Raw genomic sequence first — 20231 nt, 5'->3', positions numbered from 1 at the left:
TCTGAAATGGTACTTAAGAAGGACTGAGTCGTCGCGTCGAGGGAGATCATACCTCACACAGAGGGAATGGACGAAATGAGCATAAATACTTCCGTCCTAAATAAACAGAGTTATTCTTGTTTCATATCAGAAGATGACTCCAGACTAAGTAAATATCCTTTACATCTTGGCTCACTAAGGTAGGACAACAGCTACATAAATTACATATGAACAAAACTGTTCTGTCAATAGCGATGGTTTGGGCTGGAGATCCGAGTCCACTTCCTAAACTTTTATCTCGGTGATCTTTCATCCTAAAAGGCTATAGCCATGGCGCAACAGGCTACCTTCACGGTTTGTTCGCCAGCTACATAAGAACGCGGCTTTACGACTTCCGGTAGATCTCCATGAGTGAAATGTTTTAGCTTTTGAAGCTGATCCCAGACATTTTGAGCCCATTCTCCATTTGGATTATCTAGGAGGTGTGTCATATATTTGATGGGACGGGTGTCTCTGGGCTACGACGATGTATCACCCTCCACTTCTTGCCCATGATCCTAAGGCAGTGTTGTCCATGTACAGGTCCGCGGGCCAAACGTGGCGCGATCACTTTTTCATATATATATATATATATATATATATATATATATATATATATATATATATATATATATATATATATATATATATATATATATATATATATATATAAGAGAGAGAGATTTGGCCCACGAACATTACATTTTTGGTCCATTTGGCCCACGGCTCTGAATATGTTGGAGTACCGTGTCCTAAGGTATTGTGATTGTAATGTATTTGAAGAAGAGACCACTTTTTACTAGCAAAATGTTTATTCAATAATACTTACCCTATATTAAAATATATACACCCTCCCAGTGGGCCCGCAGTTACATTCATATCGCAATCATGCTTTTCTTTCTAGTAGTAACTGAAGAATTCACGGGATTTGGTGTCAACCCCTTTTTCTAGTATGATGACTCTTACTTCCACCTAGGTGGGCAGATAACTTTTAGCTCTTTCACTAAAATGGTTTAACCTGGGTTGGCAGGATTTGCGACGTAGTAGTAGGTCTCCTAATGTATTATGATCGGGTAAGTATTACTGAAGAAACATATTTTAATATTTTAAAAAATGGTATCTAGGCTTTGAAGCATTACAGTGATATACGTGTTCCATTGGCAACACTGGACAACAAATTTTTACAAAAGTCATGTTACTGAAATAAAATTAGTCAATTCTTATCAAGTTTTATGTGCTGAACACGAATATGACAGTCAAATTGCAAAATTGGCTCTAGTTTTTTTGTAATCTGCAAGAAATTAATATTTACATAACGAAATGCATTCCAATAGTAAAAGGTCAACTGTAATAGCCTACCTATAAAAAATCAAGTCATTGACTACATCTTAGATTTCTTCGCCTGTCTCTTGTACAGCTGTTCGGGAGCATCTCTGAGGAGTGTCCAGCAGTAGTCAGCCAGCATTGTAGTGGACCATTTTCCCTGGTATCTTTGTTCCATTGTTGCGATATCTTGATGAAAACGTTCGCCGTGTTCATCACTAACAATACCACAGTTGCTAGGAAAGAAATCCAAATGGGAATGAAGGAAGTGAATCTTTAGAGACATATTGCAGCCAAGTTTCTTATACTTCATCAACATGTCTTCTACTAGTTCCTTATAGTTTTCTGCCCTAACATTTCCGAGGAAGTTTGTAGAAACTAGGCGAAAAGCATTCCATGCTTGTTTCGCGTCACCTTCCAGCAAGTTGTTGAACCGGTCATCTTTGAAAAGCTCTCGAATCTGAGGACCCACAAAAACTCCCTCTTTAATCTTTGCTTCGCTGAGTCGAGGGAATTTTTCATGCAGGTATCGGAATGCTGGCAAAGTCCGGTCAATGGCTTTCACGAAGTTCTTCATCAAACCTAGTTTGATGTGAAGGGGTGGTAGCAAGATTTTCTGAGCCTCAACCAGAGCTGGGTGTTGGATATTCTTCTCTCCAATGGCTACATTCTGCCTGTGAGTCCATTCCTTCCTCATGTAGTGCATTTCCCTTGCTCGGCTATCCCACTCGCATAAGAAACACATGTATTTTGTATATCCTTGCTGCAGTCCCATTAAAAGGGCAACTACCTTCAAATCACCACAGAGGTGCCAGCTGTACTTGTTATACTCAATGGAATTCAGTAGCTGCCTTAAGGTATCGTATGTCTCTTTCATGTGGACAGCATACGCTACTGGAATAGATGGAAGAATGTTTCCATTGTGCAAAAGCACAGCCTTGAGACTCAGTTTCGAAGAGTCCACAAATAGTCTCCATTCTTGTGGGTCATGAGTGATTTTTAAAGCATTCATGAGGCCCTCAATATCGGAACAGAATATCAGATTACTTTCCTTTCTGAAGAAAGGCTCCAATTGCTGGTGGCGCTTTCGATATGCAGTAATTGTGACATCTCCTTCTAGAAGATTCCATTGTTGGAGTCTTGATCCTAGCAATTCTGCCTTGTTCTTTGATAAGTCCAAATCACGAATCAGGTCATTTAGTTCTTCCTGTGTTATTCTGTGTGGGGTTGATGATGCACCACAGTGAAAATCTGGATCACTGCATGCTGATGGACCAGGAGAAGAACAGGTCGACTCACCTTTGTCTTCGTCAGATGAATCAAGAGAATATTCTGCTGGAGGTTCTGGAATAGGAAGTCCCTCACCATGTGGAACTGGTCTCAATGCAGACGGAATGTTTGGGTAGACTATTCTCGACTTCTTTCGCTTCGTTATTCCGCCGGAAAGAGGAGGAACCAAGCAGAAGTAACAGTCATTTAGGTGGTTGCTTGGCTCTCTCCACACCATTGGGACTGCAAACGGCATTGATGACCTTTTGCAATTCAACCACTGTGAAAGCTGTGTTGTACATGTAGCACAGCATATATGCGGAGCCCAAGGCTTGTCTTGGTCACCAACCTTGCATCCGAAGTAAAGATGATATGCCTTCTTCACTTGAGAATTGATACTTTTCTTCTGGTTGGCAAATGTCACTTCCCCACAAATATAGCAAAAATTGTCCGCGGTATTAACACACTTTCGAGGCATTACTGTTCTTTATTGTACGTAAATGGATAAAATAATAAGTTTTATGTAACAGTAGCTTGAACTGTCTCGCACAACGTCTAAAATATTTTAAATGCTGAACCTATCTGATTGGGCTTTATATAGTATACTGCTTACGTCAGCTTCAGCAGCCGCCTGGCATTAGTATAATAGGCCTACACATGTATAGTACACTGCTGACGTCAACTTACTTCAGCAGCCGCATGGCATTAGTATTGCATTGCATCAGAAAATGATGCAATCAACTGTGGATGATGTGAGCATGATGGTATTATGCAATGTTACATCATTATTCCGGATGTTGCTGCAGTCCTACTGGAGAAATTTACACAGTGAAACATAGAAAATGAGGTATATGAATATCTTCAAAACGAGAGCCAATACAAATTTTTCACGGTTATATTCGTGTTCGGCACACCAAAATACTACAGATTAGGGCCTTTTCAAGTCAGTAATGATTTCACTGTTGACCAGTGCAATAATCAAATAAAAAAGATGGGAAAAGGAGAACTGTTTTACAAATTAGGTGGCACAACTATTCATCTTGAAAATTTCCATAATGTGCTATCACAAGTACATTACAGATGATGCTTTAGATGACAATAATATTATCAAAAGAGCATTGCTTGGTTTTACTGAAGAAGATAGCTAATAGAAATGAGATGTCAGAAGAAAAATGTGACCGAAAGTGAAAGTTATGTTTATGATTCGTAGTTTAAACAAACTGCCATTAATTTACATCCTCTTTAAACCTTCATATCAATTACATTTCAAGGTGTTAAATATAAAGTAATGTTTTTACAATTTCGCCGCAATCAATGTATAGTATAAGAATAATTCAGTACAATATGCTTCGTTTAAACATAAATGGCTCTTAAAACTACTTGGCCAATTCTTTACATGTATAGGTAGTTACATTTCCAGTAAATAAATTCTTTAAATTTGACACTGATAAAAAAATAATTGTCCCTTATGGTTTTGATTTTGTTATTAAATTTTATTTAATTATTATTGTTGGTTGATGGGAGGAAGAGGCAACTAAAGCTATTGCTGAAACTTATTAGACTTCGTTAGTGTTGTGGCGTTTTGAAAACTTGTCCCACTTTCTCATAAAGGTCCATGATTATAAATATGCACCCCATACAATCAATACAATTGTCTTACCTAGCAGAGCGACAAAATCATATTCAAATTATATTGCAATAGATTGAGCCATATTTTTTGTGATCTTCTAGTGACTATAACGACCGTACGTACTTGTGTTATTTTTTGTTGCTGATATTCTCGTAGGCGACATGCTTCCTGGTGTAGTAGGCATGCTAGAGTGCAGTGTTGTGTGGCCGGATTCGGTTGATTGAGAGCTTGTTGTAAATCCAGTAGTAGCTGAAAAAGTTATAGATTAATTAAATAATTAAGTATTCATCAATATTGTATTTATTTGAAATGGATATTTAACCTTAACTGCATCCAGTATGTTATGCTAATGAATTTCATAATAAATAAATGAATAGATCAATTTTGTAAATAAATAAATAAAAGAAATATATATAAATAAATAAATAAATAATAAATAGGTACCAGTGGGAAAGCATATCACATACACACACACGCATACAAAGCTGACGAATGACTATTCGTTTCAAATAGAAAATAGAAAGCAAGGTACTGAAGTGTTTTGCAATTACTTATAAACTGTGGCATGATGTCCCACCCAGTCCTGACACCGGGCCGATCAGTCCTAACACTAACCTCTTAATGCTGAGCGCCAAGCGAGGCAGCTGTTAGTACCATTTTTGTAAGTCTTTGGTATGACTCGGCCAGGGATCGAACCCACGACCTCCCGCATCCGAGGCGGACGCTCTAACCACTAGGCCACCGGAGCGGTGCTTACTATTAGGGAGATTGTATATATATATATATATATATATATATATATATATATATATATTAGTTTTCTTTGTTTCAATTATTATATATCAGTGACACAGTAACGGGTATATAAACAAACGCTTTTCGTTCTATTAGCTGTTATAATTGTATGACTGCACTTTAACACTGTCCAATTTCATTACATTTAATCTTGCAAGTACATTTATAGCAACCTTCAGCTTTATTGCATACAGTAATTGTGACGAGTGTTTGTACAATTGCATTTGTTTTATGTCTGCAGAAAAAAAGGTGATGTTATTCAACGAAAAAACAGATATATGAAAATTGCTTTCATGGACAACAATATTTGCATTTCCTGCACATACTGACAAGTATGGTCAAAGGAAACACCCTTCTTCACCTCCTGTTCTTCAGAAATATTTCTCTGAAAAATATCAAACTTTTGATTTTGAAGTATATCGGCGATTTGCAACGAGAAAAGACAAGGATACAACCTAAGAAGCACTGATTTACAATTATAATGATTTAGCTATTCAGCATTGCAATTGCCATACATGAGTGATATTTGATTTTAATACATTTTGGAAATATAGTACAGCATAGGATTAATATTTTTTATAGCAATATTTGGTTTTAAAACAGTACCATAAAAAAGATTGATTAAAACCAGACATCCCGTGCACATTCCATGGGGAGACAGTTGAAAGATGAATGTGATATGAAGTCAAAACTATGTTTAAATCCATTCTAACCAAGACCATACTGTCGGTAATTTAGACCCCCTTCAAACTTGCCTATTAATTACATTTCGAGGTGTTAAATATTGATGCTTTTACATTTTTGACAGCATAATAAATAATTCAGTACAATATGACATCAATGGCCGTTGAAAGTACTTGGTCGGTTGTCTTTTCCAGTAAATAATCTTTCTTATATGAACAGATGTAGTTCTCGTCCACGTTATTGCACTCAGCATTGACGTCACGTCTTTTTATTCTATTCTATGACTCGATGTCAGGAGAAAACGAGATACTGGACCAGTTATGCCATTAGCAAACCTAGCACCTGAACAGCACTATGGGTCCTGAACCATATATAAAAATGCCAACAAACTTGCATACATAGCAACAGAATTTAGCATGCAAAGAAAGAATGATGATTCTGAAAAATCGATGATCTGCATCTTATTCTAAGTAACGATGAAGAGTGACAAACTAGCCATAGTTAAGTACAACTGCCCTGATAAAACAAAATTCCAGAAATAATACACTTCTTTGACATTTCTTGTACTTATGTCAATTTTCGCAGTCCTGCAGCATATGAAATGCTATAACAGTCCAAGTTTTCTTCATGAATAAGCTAGGTTTTATCGGCATTCTCTGGGATCTTTGTTCTCATTTTATATATTTTTAATGAAATTAATCGCTTTTCTTCTTTTCTATTACTAGTACATGTATATGGACTTCGTACACGTTACGTCTACTTAAAATAAGTAACCATCCCCAAAACGTCAGAATATCATTATTTGTTGTAACTTATTGCGATGGTGTCTTTGATCCTTTATAAGTCTCTAAGACTGAAAATTGGTTGGATCTATCTATTCTATACTGAACCATGTACAAATAAATATCGTAACCTCCAATAAGTGCCCAACAATTATGCACACGTCCCTCCAGTAATGTAAAGTCTTGTCTTACCGTTTCAGGGATCAAATATCTATAATTGTTTATGGTAAGGAGTTGTGTAGTACTATTATATTTAGTCATAAAAAAAATGAAAAGTTATGTTTGTGAGGCCCGATCACACCAAGGAGCAATACAACGAATCTTTCATAGCAGTTTTTATATTAGTAAAAAAAAATGTATCTCAAAGAAACTAAAATACAGCTGCAATTTGTATCATTTAAACAACCGAAGTAGTTGTTTTTGTTGCTATCACCTTTTTAGCTTGAGCTTAGAATCTGATTCTTAACGACCACATTGATGATCTCACATTCTAGGTGAAGTAACAGGCGTGTGTTACCTCACAAACGAAAGTTTTTACTTATACAAAAGGCGACATTTTGTAGTTTCTGTTTAACTTTTTGCTTTAATATTGTATTTATATTTTATTATTATGTTGTGGGGGGGGGGTTGGGGGAGTTGGGGTTGGGGGAATGGTTAAAATATTGTTGACTGATAATAGCAACTGCTCTACTCAGTACCGTGACGAGTATGAAAACAAGATCTACATTAGCATATGGATCCAAAATCATAAATATGTACTCTATAAAATATATGAAATATATTAAACAAGCAGCAGCAGGGAAGTTGAACAGACCATCGCGTTTCGCCAAAATAAACCTTCCTACGCGAACTTTCTCCGTAGAAGCCTCAGAAAGCAGAAATAACGCCTTCTACGGAGATCAAATTTCATGCATTTCAGACCGAGTGCATCGGTTGGTCGCGCCGGTGTGTTAGTAAATATAGCATCCGAGACAGGAAAAATAAATTACGGAGAAGGTTCTTCTGGGATAAGTTTTTGTGTTAAATTTTTTTGTTGTCATTAGGGGCTGCTTTGGCCAATTTTACGTCGCATTAAAATAATATACTTGAAAATAATATGAGTTCGAAAACTAGCACAGTTGGAGAGCCTCATTCTGCCAGATTAGCGCGAGAACAATTAGCGGCATTAAAGAAACTTATTCCAGCAAAAAAATTATTCAAGAAAAATGTTCGTGATTACGAAGATACGCAATACGGAATTACCGAGATATCGTCGAAATGGTTAAAGCCAGTTACCGAAACAACCGAGCGAATCGCATACGGTGACGTAAAGGATCCGGATATCAGGAAACGCGGAATTGTTCCCATGGTGAAAGATATTGAGGAACATACTCGAGCGGTGCCAGATAGACTGGATCAAATTCGCCAAGCACAAGTACAAGCACAAGCGCGGCAAGAACAATTGCAGCAAGCACAAGCACAAGAACGAGAGTTGCAAGAACAATTATTACAAAAAGAAGAAGAATTATTGGAAAAAGAGGAGGAAGAAGAAGAAGAGGAGGAGAAAGATCCTATCGGTAAATTAATGGAATATTTTACCCCTGGAGCTTGGGCCGCGTTAGAAATTGAACTTGATAAAAAGGATGATATCAATAAAATTGGTGAATTTGCGGAAGATTCTTTCACCGATAGAGGAATAAAATATTTAACGAAGGAGGGACTAAAAAAAATTAATGGGCGAGATAAATGGTATAAAACGATATATCGGGCTAAATTTGGATTACCCAGGATATACATCAATGAGGCGAGGTATATTCAATTTCGGATATCTGCGCGTAACAGAAAGGATCCTAGGAGTAGAAAAATAAAGATAGATACATCTTCAGGATTTTCCCCTAAAGTAAAAGAAAAATTACCGGAAACAACATCCAAAGTTGAAAAACCTAAATTTCATATTAGTAGTTATTTTACCAAAGATGCTCTTGAAAAACTCAAAGACGAGGATAAATTAGTCGATATTGCCGCAAATTATGATAAAAAGAACGAATATTTAATAAAAAGACTTCACGAAAAAGATATCAACAAATTAAAATGGATCGATTGGGTGTATTTTGCAGCAAAGCCTCACCCTCACGAAACAGATTCTAAATATATAGAATATTTAGAAAAAGTAAAACGAAGAGAGAAGGAAAAAGAAGAAGAAGAAAGAATAAAACAAAAAGAAGAACAAGAAGAGGAAGATGTATTGTCGGCGTGGTTTAGTGAGCCATCAACACCGGTACCAAAAACAGGAAGCGGATATACCATTTGCCCTGACAGCGTTGTCAACGATGTATCTCGCCTCGAAATATTAATCGGAGGAAAGCGAGCCGGAAACAATTCTCGTGAAATAATCAACGAGGCCTCAGATATTTGTCGGCGATTATTCCGCGGCGGCGTCATCGACTCCTACATTTACAAGGAACTCGTTGACGAACTCATCGATTAAAACAACGCAATTGAAATAACATGATTGTTCACAAACATCAGCGCAGACCTAGACAGGTCCGCATAGTTAACTCTCGATTGCCTGTATACAAATATATTCACGGTAACGGACTCGGCGACATCGTTAAAAGTCTCGTCACGCGGGTAGTCCCTAAAATAGGACCCGCAGCTAAGCAAATTGCATCAAAATCAATAGGAAAGATCGGCGAGACTGTTATTTCTGGTATTGGTAATTTGGCAACTAAAGGCTTCGATTTTGTCAAAGGTAAAATATCAAACTTAATACGTAAAAAAAAACAGCCTGTCAAATTACCTAGCACCAGCGAAATGCCCCCCGAGGTTAGTAAAGCCATAAACGACGCAGCAAATAAAAAAATTAATGATCTAGCACAGGAAGTTGCTAACACAAATCTAGCAAAGGAAGTAGCAAATACAAGTTTCATAGGCAGCGGTCTTCGTTTTAGATGAAATTCTTATTAATAAAATGTTCGCACAAGTGTCAAACGAAGTGTTCGACATGGACGAGCCTGTAGGTAGAGACACATCCGTGCGTGATTTCCAGTATTTCTCGTACGACACAGTGACACCAAATGCGACTAATCGCGTTGAAATTCAAGTTCACGATACAAAAAGATATTTTCTTCCATCTGAGGCATATATCGAAGTTGTTGGGGAAATTAAGAAGGCGGATAATACCGACTATGGCGCAGATTTTAAAGTCGGATTTGTCAACAACGGCATCATGGCATTATTCAAGAGTGCCACTTACATGATCGATGGAAGAGAAATCGAGTCAATCACGGGCAACGTTGATATAGCAACGACGATAATAGGCCTAGCTAGATACTCGGATGATTTTACCAGATCGGCTGGTCCTAGTATGATGTTTGCCAAGGATAACTCTGATCACGCTGATCATCTCCCGTATAACATCGGTGTACCGAGAAATGCCGCTAATAATGCTGACGCCACAAACGTTGGTGTAATGCTCGGCATCAATAACAATTACAACCTCGGATTTGCCACGCAAAGATTTATGTTAAAGGGAGATGATCGAAGATTTTCCTGTGCAATTCCGCTATCTCATATTTTTGGATTTTGCAGGCACTTCAGGAAAGTCATTTACGGAGCGAAACACACGATTTCTTTCGTTCGAGACGACACAGGCAATGACAGAGCCATCTGGCGAGAAGCAGGTGTGGCAGATGATCGAGGCAAAATATTACTAACCAAATTTACTTTGTGGATGCCAGCGATAGTCCCATCGATGCTTGAGGAAGAAAAATTATTGTCATTCATGAATCAGGGTGGCAAGTCTGTCATGTCCTGGCTAACAACTACGACCGACTCTATCGACGTTAATATTAACGGAATATTTACCTGGCGAATTGCGTCACAACAAGGCGTCTCGGCGCCCAGACACATCTTCGTGGCTCTTCAAAACGCAAATAGATATGATCAAACTCATAGTCACGTGATATTCGACAAATTCGCAGCAACAAACGTATCACTAAGGATAAACGGGCAACAAGAACCATCCGAGGAAATATCGATTGATTTTGAAAATTACTCGACGGCCCGCGCATATCATCGATTATTGTGTTTTATGGGTCGCGATCAAAATATCGATACCGGATTGCAAATATCACAGCTGGATTTTAATACTCACTATCCTATCTACTACTTTTCCCTGGAGCATCTTGATTTGGTAAAACAATCCGTTGTCGATATCCATTTCAAGGCCAGAATTAACACAGCTGGAGCAGCAAGGGCAATCGCGGTGATTCTCAGCGATAGAACAATGATCTTGGAGGGAATTAGTGGCAGAATGAGAGTCATCGACGCGCCTGTCGAGAAAATGTAACAAAATCGAAGATTTTAAGATTTCTAAATTTAGATTAAACGATTATTAATATGCCATACGAACACGTCAGCGTAACTCTGACCCAGGGTCAGATGAAAAAACTCCAATCAGCGATATCAAAGCGATGCGGTTTGAAATTAACCCTAAAAAACGATCAAATTCAGGGTGGACCTAATAAATTATCACTAACTAAGGGTCAACGTGAACGTTTCGCCTAAGCCAAATCAGCGAATTCTGGTGTTCATGTGAATCTTAGTATAGGTGCCATCAGAGATATGGTCAAAACGGGCGGAATTTTCCCTTTCCTAGCTGCTATTCCTGGATTATTATCCGGGGCTCTTCCGGCAATTGCAAAAGCGATAGGATTAGGTGCGGCCGGAGCTGTAGGCGACAAACTAGTACACAAAGTAATGGGAGGGCGATATGGTAAAAAAAAAGGAAGCGGCTTTTATCTAAGACGCCCCCCGTACGGATCCGGCCTAAGATTAGCACGGCCTATTCAAATTTAGATTTATTCAACGAAGCAAAGAATAAAAAAATAAAATTTTTCAGAGGCGTATTTATGCGGGATCAACTACCAGAAAAACCAAACCCCACCGAGACAGGAATAATAAATCTCGATTCAAATACTGGCCCTGGCACACATTGGGTCGCCTACGCGATTAATCCTCGCGAAGTTGTTTACTTTGACTCGTACGGACTAGCTCCACCAAAAGAATTTATCGATTACGTGTCAAAGTTAAATATTCCAATTTGGTACTCGACACTTCCAACGCAGACGTTAATGGATCCACCGATATGCGGTCCTGAATCAATTAATGTCCTCAACGCAATTTCAAAATCATCCTATCCGTATCATAGGATCGTATTTAAATACGCCGTAGATAAATATCATGGTTGATATTTACGGAAGGTTCCTCTACAGAAAGAAGGAAACAGAAGTAGGCGACATCGATCTATCAAAATTTGCAACCAAGAGTGATATTAATAATCTTCTATCGTTGTCAGAGGTAGATCCTGATGAAGTTGCTATTTTTCAGAGTCGCGAAGGAAGATTACAAACCAGCAACGTGAAAATAACCGATATAATCAAGCGAGACGAATATAATGATCATATCAGTCAATTTACTCGCCAATCGGAATTGGTATTAAAATCTATCTCTGATATTACCGATCTTTTAGCAACATTGCCCCTAAAGGCCAATATCACGGATGTGGAAAAAAAAGACAACGAGCTATCAGCAATGTTGCTTCTGAAGGCTGATAAGACATTACACGATGATCTTCAAGAAAAAGTGACAAAAAGATTTAACAATCTAACTCGCGATCTTAAAAAACTCGACGAAGCATCAAATAAACTTAGCAAAAAAATCGAGGAAGATATAAAAAAATTCATCGATACTTCCTCCGCTACACATGACGATCTTAGCGAAAAGTTAGGAAAAATCAACGAGGATATTACTAAAATTCTCGCCGATATTACCGATATAAAAACTGCAATGAGTCAGAAAAGCGATAAAACATCGCACAATTATCTCGACGAGAAAACGAAAAAAATCAACGAGGATATTATCAAAATTCTCGCCGATATTGCCAAAATAAATACTGTAATGAGTCAGAAAAGCGATCAGGCATCGCACGACGATATCAACAAAGAAATAAAAAGAATCAGCGAGGGTATCGACAACATTGACAGGGATCTTAACATAGTGCATGGATTGGTGCTTCAAAAAGTCGATACATCGGTGTACGACGGAGAAATTCGAGATTTGAACACGAAACTTCTCGACGCAACAACAAAAATTAGCGATATTAACACAAAAATATCGTCAATGAATCTTGGAAGATTAGCGCGTATTTCGATACCAGCGGAGGTAGAAACAGAAAATATTCCTTGCCATGTACCATTTGTGGTAAAAATACAAGATGTTAATTGGACACCTGAGAATAACACATTTAGCTTTACCTCGCCAATTACTGGCGTATATCGAGTATATGTTATCACCTTTATGACAAAATTCAATGTAACAACAGACGATGATTTTGATCCTTGTGAATATTATCCTGGGTTTTTTGTTATTACTATATTTAAAAATACAACAAAAACTTTTAGGCTAGAACCACAAACTAGAACCATGATGATGGCCGATTGTCAAGTAATTTTCGAATATTTATCCGGAATATACGCAACTGGTTAGATAACCTAACTAATAAATGACTGCATCGGATTACCGATACAATCAGGCGCGTTTATGGCAGGATTCGCTAAAAGCTCCTCGACGAGTATCAGGTAAAAATAAAGAAATACCAGCGTAGGTTAGTTACCATCGATGTTGCCGTGTACGCAGTGAGTGCAATAGTCGCCGGTGCAGGTATAATCTTATCCGCGGTGACAACAATCGCGCCGATCGCAGCAACGATAATAATCTCGTCGACAACGACAATCGCTGGTGTTCTCAACATTATCGCAAAAAAAATATCCTCATGCACAAATGAAAAATTGTCTCTATACACGAGTAAACTATCCCAGGTCAACGAGGCGTATTCGAAATTATCATCGCTGCTTTCTGAGAGTCTCAACGACGGCGTTATATCCGATCTAGAATTTTCAGCAATGATAAATATCTACACTGAGATTGAACAAATGAATATCAATAATGTCGGAACTAGCCCAAATCGTGACAAACACGACACCGCTGACAACAACACTAATATCTGTAAGCTCAACCAGGCCAGAATTTAGTATCGATTTTCCAATACCAATTAGCGTCAAGGAAATTGCGCTGTCACAGTTACGAGTCTATAATAGCTGGCCCAATGTTAGGTCGAAATCATTCGGTAGATTATCATCGAATAATTCGCTTGTTTTTGCCCAAAAAAAACCCTCGATAAAACTCCCGATTGGATCGTCGTTGGCATACCAACAGGCAGTTACGAAATTAAGCAACTAGATAAGGAATTTACCAGTAGAATATCGAATATAACCGGCGATGCTAAGCCAGGAATAAAAATATTAGCACACGAACCAACGCTGTCATCGATAATCGAGGTAAAATCGCCATATGTCGTCGATATTTACCAGTCATCGATTAGGACAGTTCTATGTTGGCCCGAAATCGCACCTCTGGTAAAACCAGAAAAACCAGATTTTATTATTCCAGGTTGGCACGAAGAAGCTCCTCCAGAGCTACCGGAGCCAAAAAAATCAGATTTTACCACCGACGAAGGACGGTACGGAGATATCAAACACAAGCCTCTGATCCACAGCGCCATCAACCTCATGAATAACCACAAATTTAACCTGGTAACGTTCGCTTTTACTTTCAGGGACAACAAAATTCTCTCGTGGTTGCCTCTTCCCAAAATTCCCCCGGGCGTGAAAATCTTCGACGCTACCAACATTAACAGGATAATAACCCCCGTAGACGGTATCTTGATAAGAAGAACCCTCGACGAATTTATTCAAGAACATAAATTACATTTAAATTTATTGCGGGAATCCTTTCATGAATGCATCTTAAATAAATCAGGCTCATGTAGCGAAATTATCGAACGCGTGAAGATTTTAAATCAACTCGCGAATGATCTTGAATATTATCACGGTATGTTCATTCGGGCGATAATCGACGATATATCAATTGCCGATTATGTTCTTCCTATTAGCAAATTCGAGTTGATCAGAAATTCAGGAGAAAAACAAAAATTCATGACAGTATTCGGATTAACCGAGGAAACGCTACCAAATTTCAAATTTCCCGATTATGATGTTGATAAAATGAGAAAATCCGTCACTGATACCATCGATGATTTATTTCCGAAATTACATGCCGCGTGGACTAAAAAAATACAATCAGAATCGATTCTCAAACACAATAATGATCCTGCCGGGCAAGGGCGGCATATCTCGCCAGGTATCGTCAATATAACGGAAGTTATCGCGATTTATCTTCACGCGGATGTCGTCGAAGGTAGCTACAACGTTGATTCGTCTGTGTCAGAGCAGGCACAGCAGGGATTTATCTTATATTCGTTTTCACCTAGCGCCTCTCCGGGTTTTTTGATAATAAAAGAGCCAGTGAATCCGTTTTACCTGCGATGTCACAATAGATTATTGTCGAGGATAAATTTCAAACTGACGGATCAAAATGGACATTTGCTTGACATACGCGGAGAAACGCTGAGTATCAATTTGCTGGTAAGATCGTGAAAATCGAAGATTTTTGAATCTATCCGCCAAAGAAAAATGGCCAAAAAAATAAAATAAAACCCAAGTAAATTTTCAAAATTAGTAGATTTTTTTAGTTTTGATGGGGTAAATACCCGTCAAATTGAGTAATTTATATAATTTCGTAAATCTGTTGGGGTAAATACCCATCAAATTGAGTAATTTATATAATTTTATGTTTTTGATGGGGTAAATACTCGTCAAAATTAAGAAAATTGCACAATTTCAATAAATAAATTATTTCGGTAAATAATAAAAAAAATTAATAAAAATCAGAGAAATTAAGAAATTTGTGTAATTTTATGTTTTTGATGGGGTAAATACCCGTCAAATCGAGTAATTTATATAATTTCGTGAATCTGCTGGGGTAAATACCCGTCAAATTGAGTAATTTATATAATTTAGCAAATCTGCTGGGGTAAATGGTAGTCAGAAATAAGAAAATTGTGCAATTTCAGTAAAATATTAAAAAAAATAATAAAAATCAGAAATTTTTGGTTTTTTTGTGATAAAATCTTCAGAATCTTTGACGCTAATTTTGAGAATCTTAAGAATCTTTGACGCTAATTTTACTTTCATCGACCAGCTTTTTTAGCTGCCTGACGCGCGAGCTGGTAATTTTTCTTGACTCATATTCGTCTGATAAACTCGACCTAACTTTTTCTACCAGCGTCGATAATTTAACGAAATCCTCGATTTGATCATCGCTGACAGACGCAAGCGATTGGTACATGGCAATCTGGATTTTCTTTATAAACTTATATTCGGATGGTAGCGTGTACCTATATTCGAGTTTCCCTTGGATAATCGTCTCAAATTCGGACCGGATTTTACCTGCGTCCAAATCCGAAGATAAATTTATGTTTTTTTCCCTCAAATTCTCGATAGCTTCGATGATGTTATTTATATTCTCATCATTCATTTATATTATATTTGTAATCTTCAATTTCAAAAATTTTCGATTTCATTTTCCGAATCGGATATTATTGGAATATAATAAAATTCGATCCATGAGCCGAGTTTGTAGGAGAATGTCGCGTTGATTATTTTTTCTGTTGCACGTCGCACCGAGGCTATATGAATACCAAAGTATCTTGCAGTGGCCCTCATCGATGTGAATATGATTTCTTCATTTGTTTCTCGATTTATCGATTTAACCGCCTTAGCTGGTCGATATCCGCCGCCGGTGTTGCCGGATATGCAATTTTCACTCTGAGTTACCGCGCGAAGATTGGACAGTTTGTTGTTGAGCTTATCTCCGTCGATATGGTCGATTACCAAATTATTCTTGATGGGTCCATGACAACACTCGTATATGAACCTGTGGCAGAAATAACTTGTACATCTCCGTTTTTTGCTATTATTACCGACGGTAAATTTGAGATATCCAAATCTATTAACACTACCGACATGATTCTTCGTTTTAATATGTCTGACGATACCATCGGACGACGCTTCGTATCCCTCGATAGTTGGATGAGATTTAAACTCGTGTGTCATTGTTGTTTCAGGAATCGCTGATTTCAAGTTCATTATATAATAATTATATGTCTAAATCGTTATTTGCCTTGAATCGATTAATATAATCTTCTTCGCAGGTTATCACCGACGAGGATCTTTTTTCGTAATATCGCCGTAATTCTCGATAATTTTTTCCTCCGCAGGCCAAACACAACCGAGTTTTTCCTCGCGTGCCAACTTGACAAACTAAACATCGCTGTGGTCCTTTACTGCCACGTCGAATCGCATGTATTTGAGCGCCGCAATAATCGCCTCTGCAGGATTTATCACAGAATTTTGTTGAACCGATTGGTATCCACTTGCAATGCATTATTATAATTTAAACATATGTCTAAAATATAATTATGGACGCATTTGATCTTGATGAGGCAGAATATATTATACCTGAGGTTGATCGAGCCAAGAAAGAATTTTTCGATGATGGAGCGGTTCACACTTGGTCGACTTGGAAAACGAACTCTGTCGATGCTACGATGAATCTGGAGCGAGCTAAGAAAATAATCGAGCATATAAAGATCGAACACTCCGAAGAGCGATTTATCTTTGGAATAAAATTTATCGCACAAATGCCCGACGATACTTGGATTATTCGCGATAAACGAGATCCAGTGCGTGGTGGTAAGAAAAATGTTGTTCTCGATAAAAACTCTAAGCATGGATTGTTATTGGGAATAGATGGCCCCTATTACGCTAGGGCATATCCATCTAGTGCAGTCGTTTATGGAATTTATCGGCTAAATAACAACCCGGATGTGAAAAACCTACCTGCGATGAAAGAATCACCGATGATAAATTGCGTGGCTGAGCGTGTCATCGAGCACATGAAAAACGCTCGACGTGGATCTGGTTTGACTCAATTGAGGCTAGATAAAATTAACACGTGGGCGAAGACCGTCGCTGATGGTGCATCGGTAGACGATGTAGCTGCGTTGAGCAAAAAACTTAAATTTCCAATTACAGTGAAAACGTTATCGGGAGAAATATTATACTCGTCGCCGTATAAATCTCGAGGAGCACCAATCGAGATTGTCGATCACAATTCCCACGCGTGGTCGCAATCGGTAATGATATTTCCGCGGGATAGTGTGGTTAAATTTTATCCCACGGAAAATTCTACGGTGGATGCCGCGAAGGACAATTCCGATGCCATGTTCAGATTTATCAAAAAATTAAGCGCATCTGATCCAATATCGATATGGTTGTTTTCGAGCGAAGAAAGATACGATCAGTTTATTTTGCCATGCGGTGATATTTACAGGGATGAAATATTACACGAGTTGATGAGAAAACTTGCGGTAAAATATTCGTCGAATCCCGATCAGTTACTAACGAATTGCTTTACAGTTCCGTCTGTTGCTGCTCACGCTGCTAGAGAGAAAAACTCGTGGAAACCTACGAGGAAAGAATTTCTCGCTGATGTTCAACTTAGTTGTATCGAATACGGCCATGGCGGACTGTGGAATACCAAGTACGATTTCGAAGATATGATTTCCGTTGACATGAGCGCGTGTTATCCTGGAAGTTTCCTTGGATATGGCGATTGTGCAGATTATTTTGCTAAATTCGGCCATCCTACCAGCGAGATGACAAGAGTAGCGATTAACGGACCGTTGCCTGATTTTGTCATGACCGGATTCGCTTGTGTAACGTCATTCGAGTTTGCTGAAAATTTACATAAAATTTGCTATATTTGGTTCGGAAGGCATTTATCTCAGCGCCGTTGGGTTCCTACGGTGTTGTTGAGATACATGCTAGATTCGTCGATGTTAGTGTCGTTGACAGTGAGCGAGGCGATTATATCTTACAGAAAACAAACTAATGTGTGGTTGCCGACGGACTGTGACAACGCGAAAGATATAGGAAGAAAAATAATTGGTAAATTTACTCAAGGTGGATCCGTTGATCATAAACACCGGCACGCTAGGTTGTTTATCAACGACGCCGAGATGGATTTTATAATCGCCGTTACGGTATCACGAGGAATATTTTGCAACAGAGAGAATATTATCATCGATGGAGCAAAATTAGGTACCGTGATTAGCTACCTTGACGGAGAATCAGCGCAATATACGCATTTACGATCGTCGATGCTCGCTTATGTTAGTATAAATTTGCTGTCAATGATAAACAAATTTTCTGATATCGCGGTAAGAGTCGCAACAGATTCATTTTATATCGATAAAAAATACCAATGTAGGCTGGAAAATTTAATCACCGATGGTAGCTCCTGGGGAACTTGGAGGATAAAAAACGAAGATATCCTAGATTATTGCGAAGACGCCGATGTTGAAGATCGCGATGAATTTCATCGAGGTAGATTTGAAAAATCTTCGATTTTGGAATCTTCGGCAGCCGCATCTGCATTTGACCCAATTTCACGCAGTAAATTTGTTTACCTAAATGGGCCTGGTGGTAGCGGTAAAACAACGCGAGCGATAAACTTATTTACAAATTCTGACATGATTGTGTTGACTCCGACTCACAGATTAGCGCGAGAAATAAAGCAACGCGGAGTTAATTCTTGCACGTATCACAGCTATTTCAAGTACAGCTTTGGATCATGGGACTCGGTGCGTATGGGCGATAAATATATCAACAAGATCATAATATTTGATGAGATTTGCACGGTGAATTTAGATATTTTAAAATCGATCTTGACTTGGTTGGAAGGGAAAAATACCGCTGTGATAATGTGCGGGGATCACGGCCAACCTAATCCTATTGATGGCGAATCGCCTCACGAATGGCTCAGAAACTTCGTTGATTATTACGAGGAAATCGACGCTGATTATAGATCGACGGATACTTTACTAACAGAATTCAAAAAATTGATTCGATTACAGCCGAATAAGATTCAATGTGACGTCATGAGGAAAATAATCGACGAGACTCCGATGAGCGATTTTCTAAATTTGTGGCGTCCCGATCATTTGATCGTCGCTAGTAGGAAAATTGTTCGTGATATTATTCAGGAAATGTTATTCAAGCTGCATCGCGAGAAATTTCCCACGTTGCAGGTACCGTTATGCTACAGGCCCACTGATACTCGACGACAAAATATTAATATTATTTTGCCATGCGGAAAGGAAAAGATTTTGGTCCTAAATGATATTATCTTTGTTGATATTAGTCTCGTTAATGACGCGATAAATGCAGAAAAATCACCGTGGAAATTAGGCTACGCAACAACGATACACTCATCGCAGGGATTGACCGTAGATGGCCAAGTTTGGATCGTCGATGATAGAATTTCCTGGTCAAATTTGGTATATTTGGCCGTATCGAGAGTAAGAAAATTATTTCAGCTAGGACGAATTCGAGTAAATTATCTCAATGACGCTGGCGGTAGTTGAGTATCTTCTGGTACTATTTGTAATTCTTCTTTGGTAAATCCGCGTTGAGGCGCTAACGAATCTAGGATATAAATAGCTGGTCTTCCTGACGATCTTGTTACGGCGGATATTTTGTGAGTTGTAACGCTCCAGGTTGGGTCGGTTGCTCTTTTTCTGCCTCCTTCAGTCTCGCCTTCTTTATATAAATATCTGACTGTGACACTACCTAGTACAGGCTGAATTGTGGAATCTCGCTTTAGGGGTATATTCGATTTTGTAATTGCAATTGCGGGTTTCATTGCTATTGTTCGAGTCGTCTCAT

General features: G+C 38.3%; 1 protein-coding gene across 2 annotated transcripts in view; it reads right to left on the bottom strand.

The window, feature by feature from the left end:
- The window catches only part of LOC149791658 (uncharacterized), a 191152-nt gene that overhangs the window by 144510 nt on the left and 26411 nt on the right, over positions 1 to 20231 (bottom strand). For both annotated transcript variants that reach the window (XM_089970214.1, XM_089970213.1), the window contains exon 5: positions 4364 to 4489. In XM_089970214.1, coding sequence (XP_089826340.1) covers positions 4364 to 4489 — 126 coding nt within the window. The remainder of the gene's footprint in view (positions 1 to 4363; positions 4490 to 20231) is intronic.

This window comes from Sinohyriopsis cumingii, chromosome 9 (genome assembly GCF_028554795.1).
Source record: "Sinohyriopsis cumingii isolate HCF-2022 chromosome 9, ASM2855479v2, whole genome shotgun sequence".
Taxonomy (NCBI): Eukaryota; Metazoa; Mollusca; class Bivalvia; order Unionida; family Unionidae; genus Sinohyriopsis; species Sinohyriopsis cumingii.
The sequence above is the reverse complement of the archived record's forward strand: the minus strand, read 5'-3'. Positions and strand labels throughout refer to the sequence as shown.